At 38.2% G+C, this 14,056-nt stretch overlaps 1 protein-coding gene across 5 annotated transcripts in view; it reads right to left on the reverse strand.

Annotated features, from left to right (window-relative positions):
- SMIM14 (small integral membrane protein 14) overlaps window positions 1–14,056 on the reverse strand; it is a 55,527-nt gene that overhangs the window by 14,628 nt on the left and 26,843 nt on the right. For all 5 annotated transcript variants that reach the window (XM_037391664.1, XM_037391691.1, XM_037391698.1 and 2 more), the window contains one exon: window positions 10,987–11,096. In XM_037391664.1, coding sequence (XP_037247561.1) covers window positions 10,987–11,061 — 75 coding nt within the window. In that variant the 5' untranslated portion in view covers window positions 11,062–11,096. The remainder of the gene's footprint in view (window positions 1–10,986; window positions 11,097–14,056) is intronic.

Genomic DNA, 14,056 nt, shown 5'->3' on the forward strand with positions numbered 1-14,056 from the left:
TCGTCAGGTAATTGAAAAAAGAGCAATTATCAGGGACTAGAAATAAATAGTCCTTTGTATTCAGATTTTCTATTCTGATGTGGAGGGGGAGTTCAGATGAAAGTTTGTAGAATAATAGTAAAAAGTTGAATCAGACCTTCCCTCTTTTCAACAAAACCCTTAGAAAGGCTTTTCTAATACACCCAGTGTTTTCCAGACGAGGAACACTACAGAGCTGATGAGAAAATCTGAACAGAGAAGCAATTCTTTGAATACGTTAACTCTTACATACTTAAAAGCAATTGTTATTAATGGTGGTTTTGGTTTTATTCATATTTCAGAGATCCTTGTGCTGTCAAAAATGTGAAGTTAGTGGGAGATTAATAGTTGACTGCCTGATTGGGCACCTGCTCAAGTCAGCAACAGCCTTTTCATGTTTTTCAGTATATTCTGCAACAGACCCTTAAAAAACACAGAAATTAGATGTGTGAAACATCAGGACTTAATTCAAAAGAAGGAGAGTGAAAAATGTTGCAAAACTGAATATTTACAGTAATTTTTTTTTAACATTTAAATTAAGAGGATTATATCTTCTTTAGTTTGTCATCCAAATACAATAAATGACTTAGTGCATGTGAGCCAAAATATGAACTAATTTATCTTTTATTGTCCAAAAGGAAGTAAACACAAATTGTAAACAGTATAAAAGCTAAAAGGGAGCTAAAAAGGCTTCAAAATTTTCAGTTTTAATGCACTGCAAACTTGCAGGCAATACAAGTAAAAATACTAATTATAAACGTGCACTATTTAAAATACAACTGTGAACTTTAGTTCCCTCCAAGTACACTTAAAATCTTGATTAGCTTTACTTAAAACAATTTAAATTAATAATCCCCAAACCACAAGAATTCTTGGCCAATACAAGTATTTGGTTTCTATGAAGCCCCTAATAATTTCTTGGAACTGGGAGGCACCAGTGGCTGAATTACACCAAATCAGTATCCACTTACTGATGTATTTTGAAAGTAAACCCAACACAATGCTAAGAAAAAAAGAAACTGAGTTACTTCTAGTGGTAAGGCAGAAAAGGGCTTTTCCTCATTCTTTTCCCGGGGCACTCAAATTTTGCACTGCAAAAATAAAAAGAGCACATTTCAAATGGCTCCTAGTTCCAGTCTGAAATAGCTCTTCCTTCTTTTTCATCTTCTTTCTAAAGACAGCTTTCAGCCCTAGTTCACACTAACACAACAGTGTTTAGATCCTGCTCCTCTGACACCATCTTTAACATGCCATCTTGTGGATCAACAGCATCTACCCATCAAGCACACCTGAGCCCTGACCATCCTGCTGCTACTCTTACAACAGCTGCATGTTCTGACAGACTACTCTGTGCAGTTTTTAGCAATGAGAGCAATCACTTTTCACAATCCCTGGCTGTGAACAAAACATGAACATTCACAGTAAAGGGACACTGCAATCACCCCCTGGAAACTTTTTTGTGAAGTCGCTAAGTAAAGTCTCTACTTTTTCATGTGCAAACTTACTATGGGCACACAAACATGCAACAGCGTGGTGAAAACAGAGTGTGAACTTTTACTGCATGTTAAGCTACTTCACAAAATCACGGGTCAAGTGAAATAGTAAGCCCAGTGAAACAGCTTCATCTAGCTAAACAGAGAACTTTTTTTTCCAATACAGTGACCTCAGCCACCGGGATCATTTCAGTCTTCCCATGAAAGACATTAAACTACTCTGCATTTACTGCTTATCACAAGTAGCTACTGTGGAGAAGGAAATTCAGACTTCTACCTTCACAGTAACTCGTTCTTGTGTCAACTCTCTTGCTTCCTCTTCAGAGGAGTTTCCTGAAACTCTTCAGATGAGTTTTCAGAGTTTGCTGCCCCAGAATTCAACAGTCTCACAAGCCCTGGGACTGGTCCTGCAATCGCTGCTCAGACAACTTTTTTTTTTTAAGTCAATAGCATCTGGCCTGAAAAAAGATTAAGAGTTCCTATCCAGTACGAATACTTTTTAAGAGTTAAGTGTATTATTTAAGAGTTAAAAAAGACAAAGCATGCAAATACACAGCTCAGCAGTCTGTCATTTTTCAGAAGAAATAATTGCATAATCCCTATCCACTTTCCAACTCCAGAAATAGTGTAATAAAGAGGTAACAAGAACAACAGGACTACTGGCAGGAACACAGTGCAATAATCAATGAAGTCTACTGTGAATGGTAGATGAGATGAAAGTAAATAATTTATGTAGGGATAATTAAAATAATTTCCTTTTACAGTAACTTTTGAGACAGCTCAAAGCAGAAATAAGTCCTCAGAAAAGACATGAATGAAAAATTAGCAAGTTCATGAACCAGGTCAAGAAAAGACCTCCATACAAAAATTGTGATGGAAGAAAGCCCAGAGAGATGTGTGAAAAACAGATCAATTAGGTACAAAGAGGAGGGAGCAGAAAAGGATAATGGGGCAATGAAAAGAAAAGGATAGGTAAGTAGGAAAGCAAGGACAAATAAGTAACTTGATATGGTCATTTATCCCATGAATAAAAGTAAATTTAAAGTGGAATGGAATCATAAAGGCTGTTGATAGAAAATTTTATGTGATAACAGGGCAAAATATCATCCCTTGTGAAAATACTTTTTTGCAATTTAGACCAGTTGTAAGCTCTGCTTTTTTTTGCTTCTTCTTTTTTAACATTCCTCCAATGATGCCAGAAGATGACAACACCATAGTATACTCCTGATTGTGTTCTCATGCTTCTGGGTAATGAAATAATTGTTTAAGCTTTGTTGGCAGCCACACCTGTTCTGTCCAAAGTATATAAACGATTTAGTAAACAACATGATAAATAAATTGCTGTGGTAGGATAGGCCAATCCTGAATACAAGCCAGGTTGCAGATTGAATTGTAGCTTTATCCATAGAGTTCAGATTTAAAGATGCAAAAAATGACACCTACATGCATTACTCTGCTACAAGCTGGCCAAGAGAAATAAGAGAAAAATAAGGGGAAAAGAGGGTATATTGAAGGAATTGAATTGTCATTTAAACTACATTAGCTTCTCATAGAGGAACAAACAAGGAAAAAGTGAACACTACCTTCCCCACTCCTACGTTTTCTATGGGCATCTGAAGAATTAAAATAAAATAAATGATTGTTCATACAAGTACAGAATAACAGTCTGCAATAAAAATATGGAGTTAGGTCCTCTGAGGTGACAAGTAATTTTCTCTCCCATGGAAAACGAGAGAGAAGGATGGTTAGTACCTTTCAGAATATTCCTAGATTACAAACTGATCTGTAAGACCCCAAACCCACCAGCCACTTAGGACAGAGGGAAGAACATTAACATTCATACTGAAATACATTAAATTTTATGGAGGAAGATGCAGCAGATAAGAAAGTCAGAGGGACCACTGTGCAAATAGGAGCCTGATTCAGGCAAGAATGCATTCTTCTCTTTATTTTCTCATTTCTCCTGAGACTGCTGTTTCCCCTTGGTGTCAAGATCCCCCTTCCCACACTTCCCTACAATTCCATTACTTTTATTTGTACTTAATTTTATAATTTTGCTGGCCTTGAGGACCTGGGATATCACTGGCATCCTGCTTTTAGTGAATGCAAAGCAGAATGAATTAGCAGAACAGGGAGAGTAAGGGAAAAGAAGATGAAGCTATGTGATAGTCAGGATCATTACAAGGAGCTCACAGCACCTCTGACTACGTGAAATACTTGACAACAAATGGATGAGATCAAATATTACACAGTATTACTACAGAGGCATCTGAAAATATTCATGCTCCATATACACAGAGCTCTCAAGATTAGCAAACTCATACAGAAACCCCCAAAACGGAGTACTTGTGGGTTTTTTGACCAAACAGTTGGGTATCTTCTGCAAAATGATGCATATTAGCAAGTGAAAAGGGTACTTCCATGTAGAAAGCCTTGAGGAAAAGGTTTAGAACTAGGAGTTCCAACAAATAACTACAGTTTGCTCTAAGTGTTGATTAGATCCACATATAGCTGGAGAGAAAAAGCAAATTTTCTCCTTTTTCCTCAAATGAGATGGCTACAAACAGCTCTGATCATCAGAGTTCAGCCATTCATAATACAGGTTGTAGCTATTAATCACTTCTGCAATATCAAGCTGACATAATTTTCAATGCATAATTTTCTACATTGCTTGCAATGCTGTCACACATGCATGCTTTGAGACAATCATGAGGTTCGACTGAGCCTGTTTTTTACATATATATATATATACACACATATAAAAATGCATATACTGGTGAAGAAGCAGCAGCTTCCAGCATACTACAAAGCTCATGAATAGGAAATGCAAAGAATGACAGGCCCCTTCAACGGTCAGTTAAGTCCTGATACCTAACTCCTTACAGGTAAAAATGGTGTCCATGGGACATAGACCTGAGTGGACACAATTTTTAATGGTTTGGGTTTTTTTTTTTTCCCAAACAACCATTACCTGTCTAGAAAATAGTCTCCATTTACACTGCTTGATCCAGAACTAGTTTCTAAGTTAAAGGTCGTTAGCAGTGCATGAATTCTGCAACATAGTTTTGGGCGCTTAACCTGTACAACAGCAGCACCTTGAGCACCCAGTGAAGGTGGGGAAATGGAAGTCAGTGGAGCAAGAGTGCTCAGGAACAGGCTCACACCCTGCCACTCCAACCTTGTGTTTATTCTTTTGGCTCAGCGCCTTAGGAGATGCATCAAGCCTTTCCCCCTGTATCTCAGCATGATAGCTTCTTTGCCTTAATAAGCAACCTAAGGTTCAGCTGTTAAGAAAGGTCCTTTTTGAACCAGTTTGAACACCAAGAAAAAAAGGGAAAAGTGAGAGCAAAATGCAATTTCCTGCTCTTGGGGGGGTTGGCTAAGAAGGGCTATAGACTGGAAGCAGTAGGAACTGCTATTAAAAAAAATAATAATTAGAAGGCAAATGCTGTGGAACATGTGTAAGAAGTCTCCAGGGCAACCTCTATATTTAGAAGGTCACTTTAAATTATCACAAACGTATTCGGTATCGTTCTGCTGTGCTTTCAGTAGAGGGCCATGTCACTAGGTTAACTCACTTTTGCTGGTTGCCTGAGGGACCGCTCAAGTTGGGCTTAGCCATGCTGACAATTTTGAGAGCGTTTTCAACCATTTGCAGCACACAACACATCTATTTCAGTCATCTGTGTTTATTCTGTGCTGTTTGCACAAAGTCTCCCTCAGCCAAGATTCATGGATACTATTCCAGACTATGCCAGTCTATAATAGTAAGACTCTAAAATGTCCTGGCCAAGACAAGTATGTGGAAACTTGGTTGACAAAAGAGTGTTTGAACCAATTGTCTTGAAATAGTTTGAGAATTTGCAATTTTTGCTATGAAAATCTAGTGACACCTCAAAACACAAGAGAGATTAAAATAAAGAATTATTTGCTTTGTATCCCCCAGGGTTTTTGAGCCATTCAAGCCTTCTGATATAGCAACATAACTAGAAATAGGCCATTGCTTTGCAATTCGCTACATAAGAACAAAACACAAGGTTGTAATTCCCACAGAGGTTTGTAAGGCCATGAAATCTCTGCAGTGTAACTGCTGGCAGTTCATCAAATGGGTCCTTTTGCATTACAGAACTATAAATGTTTTGGCTTAAAGAACATATTGATCATTTTCATAGAAACTAGTATGAGGGGATTCTGAAGTTACAGTTTCTGTAAAGTAAATAATACTGCATCACAAGGAGGGGGGGAAGGACGTTCACATCACACAAAGCTATGTGCACTACTGGCTTGCTTTGACATTTCTAGCCACTTTATGTAGTCATACACATGTCTCAGGCTTCAAGAAAGATGCTCTATGTATGAGTATCCCCCGGCACCACACACGCTGTTTTCAGTCTAATTTTCAGGCTTGAATTGAGACATGGGCTAAAACACTCTATGGATCAGCCATGCTTACTCAGAGAGCATTGAAGTCCAGAGGAGTAACATAGTGCAATCAGATTTTTATTTTACAAAAGAAGTGAAAAAAGGGAAATAAAAAGGTTTAAGTATAACATCATTCTTATCTAAAGATTTGTTGTCTTCTGCCACAACTAAGACAGGAACCATTTCCTCTGGATACCACAGAAAGTCCTTCACCATGACTCTTCCAAACAACTGGCCCCTTGTCTGACAGAGTGTCCCCATTAAAGTACTTGATGTCATTTGTTGCTCTTCATTCTTGAACTTTGGCTCTTCTTGTCAAAATAAGTTTTGCAGTTGGAGGAGACTGAACAGGAGATAAAGCCATACAAGCTATCATTGTCTTTTGACAACTCTTGTGTATCTGTAGTGGATCGAAAGTGTTGTGGTGTTTTTCTTCTATGCTTACTTCCTCTTATGGAAGTTCCCGATTATCTGCTATATCCATAGAGTAAATAGTCAAACTTTTACGCAACACCACCAAATCACAACAGATGTTGCCATGGGTATTACATACTAGAAATGATATTTATGAAGTCACAAAGAATTTAGATTTCTATTGTTTGCTAGGGATATTTGAAAATCATAATATTTGCTTACTATTTACAGTGGCTATACTACAGAAGTTTACATGTGCAAAATGTTCATATTTTGACACCAAGCAGAACTCTGAGCAATCCACTTCAGGAAAACGATAGAACATTCAGCATAAGAGAATTCAAGGCCACTTATGTATATACAAAGTTCTGCGGGTATGAACAGTATCTCTCAGTTAACCTAACAAGCAGGAAAAAAACTTTTAAAAATATCATGTGCATTAGAGATACACAGTCCACTGTCTACTGTCTATAAATTATTCATAGTATTATGAGTTAAGAAGAAAAAAAAGTCAACAAAACCCTGCTTAGGCAAAATTAATTACAGAAAAATAATCAAGCCACATAGCTAAGTAAGAATTAGGCTTTTTAAAAACAAACAGCTTTCTTGTTTGTGATTTTCTGTAGTGTTGCTAATACAGAAGAGTTTAAGTGGAATGGCTTTTGTTTTTTCATTGTATAAGCATTAATTGTAATGACAAGACTAACTGAAGTCTGCATTTCAAGTAGAGATTTAAACTATATGCAAAAAATGGAATATATTCATCCACAGATTGTACTTTGAATGCCAAACACATTTTCTAAGAATTTCAACGTAAATACAGCAATTAAATTAGAAATTAAAAGTAATATGTTGGGAATTAAAATGAGAACTTCAGGTTGCACAGCCAGACTTTCTGACCTCCTCCTGACCTTGGAATAGCAGTGTCATTCAAATTTCCCATACAGTTAACTCTAACAGAAGTCTTGTGTATTTCAATACGTATTTTTAACTCTACATGTAATAGCCATGACTGAATACATCATGCCTTCTTCATTAGCAGAAGCCGTAATTCTTATCAGCGTTGATGTATACAGGTATAAACAAATTAGTTCATAAAAATTAGTTTACATTAACCCAAATGCAAGTTACAGTCTATGTCAATCATGGGGTTTTTGCACAATTTCATTACTGGACTGAAGAGTCCTGAAAGTACATTTCCACACCTCGACCTCTCTTATAATTACATTGTTGTTCTGTTAAATTTTATCTTAATTCTGTAAATTTTGGATTTACAATGCTTGGTCTGGAGATAATTGCAACCACCTTGTTATACAATTTGCTCCAAAATCCTGGCAAGTATTCACAGCTATACCACTATTCAAATGTACTCTGGTGTGTTTTATGTCTCTCTAGGTTTAAAAAAAATCAGCAATTAAGCAGGTATAGGGAACTATTCTGGGTATACAGCGTGTTTGGATATATTTTTTACCCCACAGGCCAAACAACTGCAGATTGCCTAGCTTCCTTGTATTGCAATGGAGTAAAGGTTGTGAGGATCCAACTTTTAGAGGTAATTGACACTTGTGGTGTTCAACTTTGAGAACAATGTCCCAGTTCCTTTTAAAACAAATAGTAAAATTCCTGTGTGCTGATGTCATGTAAGACTGAGTGGCAAAACAGCAGCTTAGAAAGCAAACTCTTAATGAAGCATAGAAATTACAGATGCAATAATGAAGGTCTAGCAACTCTCCTGCTAAAATCATGCAGTAGGTTACTTGAGGACAGTCTGGTTGCTGACTGAGACTTTTGAGACTTTTTCTTTCTAGATTCTGCTGAATTATCCCAGCTAGTGATTTGCTCTTATAAATATTTAGGAGCATCTGTTTTACTTTTTAGGATAGATGAAATCTGGCATTTCCCCTTATTCCTCACAGTTTCAAATGCTAATTGGTATGATCTTTCTGGAAGCTGGACACTGAGCAATAAACTCCATTCCTGCAACTACACAGGAACACTGTTAGACTGGTCTTCATGACTGCCCAGGAGTGTGCGTCTATGATGTGCTCTGTTTACGTTCGCAATGCAGGAACTAGTGTTCCTCCAGACAATCTATTTGCACCCACCTTACACTGCATGGAGCGGCCCAGGAACAAAATATTACAGACCTTTGTGCCACTTCTTCTGACTTTGGACACAACTCACCTATCTCATTCATACTCAGAACTCTCCAACCACAACATAAAAAGGACTTGTTAACTGGTGCCATTGCTTGACAGTATCTTCTAGCAGAAAAGGAAAAGATAAAAATGCTGAATGGGGATTGAAAGTATGAACCGTACTGGTTCAGATTTGCATCTGACAAACCTCAGAGGAAAGGGCAGCCAACATACATCCTCCTTTCTCCCTCCCAACTTCCTGAAGCTTGGTCCTGGGGGTTCCTTTGTCACCACTTTAGCATGTGTCAAGATGCCTCAAGGTCTGGAAATCAACACAACTGTGGAACACGGCACAAATGTCATGTTGAGGTCAAGAAGAAAATCCTTCTTGGGAAAGAGTATGTGTATGAGTGTCCATATGGGGGTAGCAGAGACAGCTCAAAAGATTTGGAAATTGCACCTCTAACTGGGAAGCATGAGCTAGGATGGCTGGGCCCTGATGTAAAGGCTCCACAGAAGAGACAAATGTTCTCCACAGAAGCCTCCATTTTCTACACCCTTGGGCCAGCAGCATTGACCTTTAAACAGTGCACGAGCAGGTTGAAGGATGCGATCAAACACCTGTACTCAGCATCATAAACCTGTATCTGGAATACTACATCCAGTCTCCAGCTCCCCTATACAAGACTTAAGTGAATTCAGCAGGGTGTCACCAGGGCCTGGAACATCTGCCCTGTAAGGAGAGGCTGAGGGAGCTGGGCTTGTTTTGGGTAGATCTAACTGCAGCCCCAGGACTTACAAGGAGGTTACTGAGAGGACAGGGAAAGGCTCTTCATAGTATTGTATGGCAGAGGGTTCGATACTAGAACAGTGGACAGAAAAAGTTCCCTACCACAAGGATTGTCAAACATTGGAGCAGGTTGCCCAAAGAGGCTGCAGAATTGCTCTCCTTGAAGGTTTTCAAGACTCAGCTGGAATAAAAACCCTGAATGACCTGGTCTGAATTCACTGTTGATCCTGCTTTGAGCAGGAGGTCAGCCTAGATGACCTCCTGAAGTCCCTTCCACCCTCAACAATTCTGCCACTGATATAGCCCTCCCACTGCGAGAGCCTGGTCTGGGGTATTTTGGCTCCCAGGGTGGCCTGTGTGTTTCTGAGGAGGCTTTCTGTGTGCACAGGCCCAGGGGTGCAATGTGAGAACACAATGTCATATGTTCTGCAGCACAGACATGCATGAGCAGAGAAGTTCTGGAAAATGGGGTCAGCCAAGCTCCTTGAGACCACACACAAATACAGCATCTGCCTGGCTTTAGGTTCTTACCCTGGCACTCCAGATGAGATAATGTAACAATACACTCCAAGGCCAATACAGTGTGGACACTGAGGATTTTATGCTCAGAGTGAGGCAGGGCTATATGAGTGCAACCCACACATTTGCAAGAACAAGCTATATACTTCTTGCAAAGTACTATTTTAAATAAGTTTGTTCTTTTGCAGATGCATGCATGTAGGAGTGGTTTTATTTTGAAAGGCAAGCACATAAACTGATTTCTTATTCCTGGACATACATTCTTTGGAGACTTACACAGCAGCCCTACTCTTATCATAGGCTATTGGATGCCATGTTTTCTTCATAACCTTCCTAAAATATTGATAAGAAACTTGTTGAAGAAGGGCCTGATCCTAGAGAGGCTGCTCTTCACACATACTGCCTTGAGTGGCTGATGTAGTCACTTAAAAAGACATTAATTTAGCGCCTAAGACAGAAAATGGGATAAAAGCGAATTTATGAAAAATCAACAAGGGGAAGTACATCAAATGAAGCTGATGTACAATGTGATCTTAAAGGTATTTAACCAAATTAGACTAGTAATCAAGTTCACTGACAATTCACAAATTTTAGTATTATTTTTAAAAAATTTACACTTTTACTTAGGGGAAAAAAAAAAAGAGCACTTTGTAACTTTTTCTTCAATGGACATGAACTGAGTTCTAGTCAGAAGCAAAGAATCCTTGCTATTTTACAGGTCACAGTTGCAGCAATGTAAAATAATTTGCTTGAGGTTGCTCAACCATATCAATGACATCGCAAGAAACAGAACTCAGAACTCAAAATCACTGGGTTCTCAACTTCAGAATTTTTTAAAGGTTTAAAAATTTAGACATTGTTATCTTGCCATATAAGTATGTGGAACTTCCTGTGTGGGGTATCTCCTTGAACTGAAAGAATTTGCACGACAGTTTCTTTGTTTTGATGCAGACCAAAAAAGGGCTACAGAGAAACATTTCAATAGAAACACTGTCAATACTGTCAAAATGCAGCCCTGGGAAATAAACAGAAAGCGATCATCTGCATCAACTATTCAAAAGCTCATCAGAAAGTCAGATACACAGATTTGAGCTGTACATACAACCAAAGAAGTAGAATCAAAAGCATCAGTAACTGAAAACCTGCAAGAGCTGAATTACCACCCTTCCAAATATTTTCATGTTATCCTTACCAGATTAATCAGTCTTCTCATTGCATGTTCATGTGAGCAAATGCATTCACAAGGATCAAATCCACCTTCTGCCATGGCTCTCTGGATAAACCTGACTTGTCTGTGAACACCTAAGAAGGGTGAGAATAAAAGGACAATGAACTCTTTTTCAACTGACCTTATTTTCCAGACTCACACATCAAGTTTCAGTTCATTTAATGCCAGGGTGAAAAAGCAAAACAAAGCAGGGTAATCCTATTATTCATTTGGCAGCATGAATGAAGAAGGTATGTGCAGTTACATTTTGATGCTGCTGAAAGCAGTGCCTCACACAGGCTTCCTTTGAGCACCAAATAATTTTTTTACAAGAATTTGTGTCTCCCCCCTGTTTTTTTCCCCACATACCATAATGAAATACATCCTCACAAACAAGAACCACAAAGATTAAATTCTGGTCTCTCATCTGCACAGTGGGACTCTTAAGTGTACGCACACAATTTGAAAAGTCAGGGGAATATGTACTCCTAAACCCTAACAAACTGCTGGCATTCTCCCTCTGGATCAATGTACAGGAAAATAATTTAAAACCCAGTAAGTTCTTTGCTAAAGGGAGAAACAATCATCCTTGTTGTATAATGAAAGCAAGCAGCAGGGGTACAAAAGTGGATGTACTTGGAAACACTTTAAAAATGGAGCTACACAGACTAATTTTAGATCAAAGAAGTAGGTCATTCACTTAGCAATACAGAAAGTTCAAAGACGCTGTAATGGACATGGTAGGGAATCAATTCTAGGTTATTCACCTGCTAAAACCACTTACACCACACGTGTCAAGCATATACAAGTATATCTTTACTATTTAACAATAACTTCCTCAGTGACTTAATTGATGGTCAAAATGGGTAACAAATTGCAAGGCATTTCTATCCTTCTGGTCAACTCAGGGATTAATTACTCTTGAATGAGGCCTCTTATGATGTATTAGATCAGTTCTGCATAATAATACCTTCAAAATATTTATGTTAACTTAGCAGCAATAAAGCTGGATTCAGACTGTTTGTGTTGCCTGCACTGGGGCACTAATGTGAGAATAGCTGGCAAGCTTAACAAATGCAGCAGCATAAAGCAGATACAACACTTCAACTTCCTAAAACAAGTAGTTTATGAAGATGGCAGCCATTTGATAAGGGTGTGCTGAATCAACAGATGTGCTCTTCATCTGTAAGCTATAAAAACTTAAGTCTTGATCACACATAAGCATTTTAATGTTTTATCTTCACTAGGAGAAAGAGAAATAACCCATATGGCTATAAGGTATCTTCATGAATGGAGAGAGACGGAAAAAAGCAAAAGCATTTCAGAAGTCCTTCCTCTGTCAATGCCTACCACTCTTCTGTACTACCCTCTGCTGTGGTGGAGACAGCCAGATAGTAAAAGAAGGTAAGAGATATCCATGTCTTCATTACAGCTTGAACATCAGTGCCCTTAATCTGCTAGGGTCTCCACTTTTCAAAAAAGAATACTGGAAACTGGAAAAAGAGTTAAAAAAAAATTATACTGAAGGGGTGGAGGAAAAGTTCTTTGCCTAGACACTAAGGAAGAGTAATCTGGCAATGTAGTGAAAAGACAACAGAGATTACTTGATTATGTAGCATACAAGTACCTTTGCATAGAAAAATAAACCTGAGTATTGAGAAGTTTTTCAATGAACAGGTCATCAAGAACCAATGACCGGAAGCTGTAATCAACCAAATTCAAAAGAGAAGCAAGGCATACAATTTTATCATTACAGTAACCGATCAGTGCAACAAACTGCCAAAGAAGGGGTGGATTTCCCATCTCTCAATCCATTCAGATGTGCTTCAGTCAGATACAGGTTATTGAGTAAAGTACAGAAGCACCCAGGTTTAGATATAATGTTCTCCAATATACAGGAGATCACAGGAGATGCTCCAATGATTCTTTTTGAGAGTTAATTATAAAGCTACTACACTAACTTTCATGATATTATTGCAGAACCAGTAGAACTGCATGACAGCAATAGAAGAAATTTTTTAACTACACAAGCTCCCTGGATGATAGCCAACATCATCCAGAAGAGCCTTTCTAAAACTATCTTAGCACGAGGAACCCGTAAAAGCACTGATTGCTAAATAGTGCAAAATGGTGTCTCTGGACACAATGCTAACATCCAAAAGAAGGTATTTGAACCAGGAAAGTTGCAAAAGAATATTTTGTCGTAACTGGAAAGAATTTAGGAGTCAGTAACACATAATAATGTCACAGCAATTAACAGAGGAGTGTGTATATATGACTACAAGAAATCGAAACATCAGGTAAGAGTCATCAGAACAAAACCAGGCAAACATTCTTTGTAGAGCATACAACTGAAAAAAACCAGACAATAAACAGGGGAAAATAATCTGTCATACAACATTTAAGTGGAGGTGTGCTAGAAGGAATTTACCCTAAGACATCTGAATTGTACAGGAAAAATTACCTTAATGAGCTAAAAATAAAGAAGAACACATGTCACCAAGTAAAACGCCACCCAAACTTTCAACAAAAGATCCCTTACAAGTATTCTCACATTCACATGAGGCTGAAAGGAATCATCCTCTATCTTCCCTTCCTCCAAGCCTCTGACAACCTCTTTGATTGGCAAAGGACTGAAGATGGACCACCTATTCTGGGAACAGCATTAGGTTTTCCCCTGATACAGTTGCTAAACTTGGGTTATTTTACTACTTAAAACCAAACCAACAGCTATCATCCCCTCTATGCTATTGTTTTTTGCTGGGAACTGAAGGAAACAGATTTTCTATGTGGCTGACCAGTTATAAAGAAGAGACACCCACTCCATGCTATACGATGATTTGCACTTGCAAACTGACACTCTCATGTCCATATTCCTCATTAAAGCATTTTTGGCTTAATAACTGTATTATTTGTAACACACTTTGAATGTATAAAGTACTAAATATCAACTAGGCTGTGTAATCGGATCCTTAAGTTTATCAATGTTTTGTGACCTTTCTAAGATTTGGTAATAAGAGACTAGTACTTTTATATATCACAGAGCAGGATTCCT

Source organism: Falco rusticolus, chromosome 1 (assembly GCF_015220075.1).
Source record: "Falco rusticolus isolate bFalRus1 chromosome 1, bFalRus1.pri, whole genome shotgun sequence".
Taxonomy (NCBI): domain Eukaryota; kingdom Metazoa; phylum Chordata; class Aves; order Falconiformes; family Falconidae; genus Falco; species Falco rusticolus.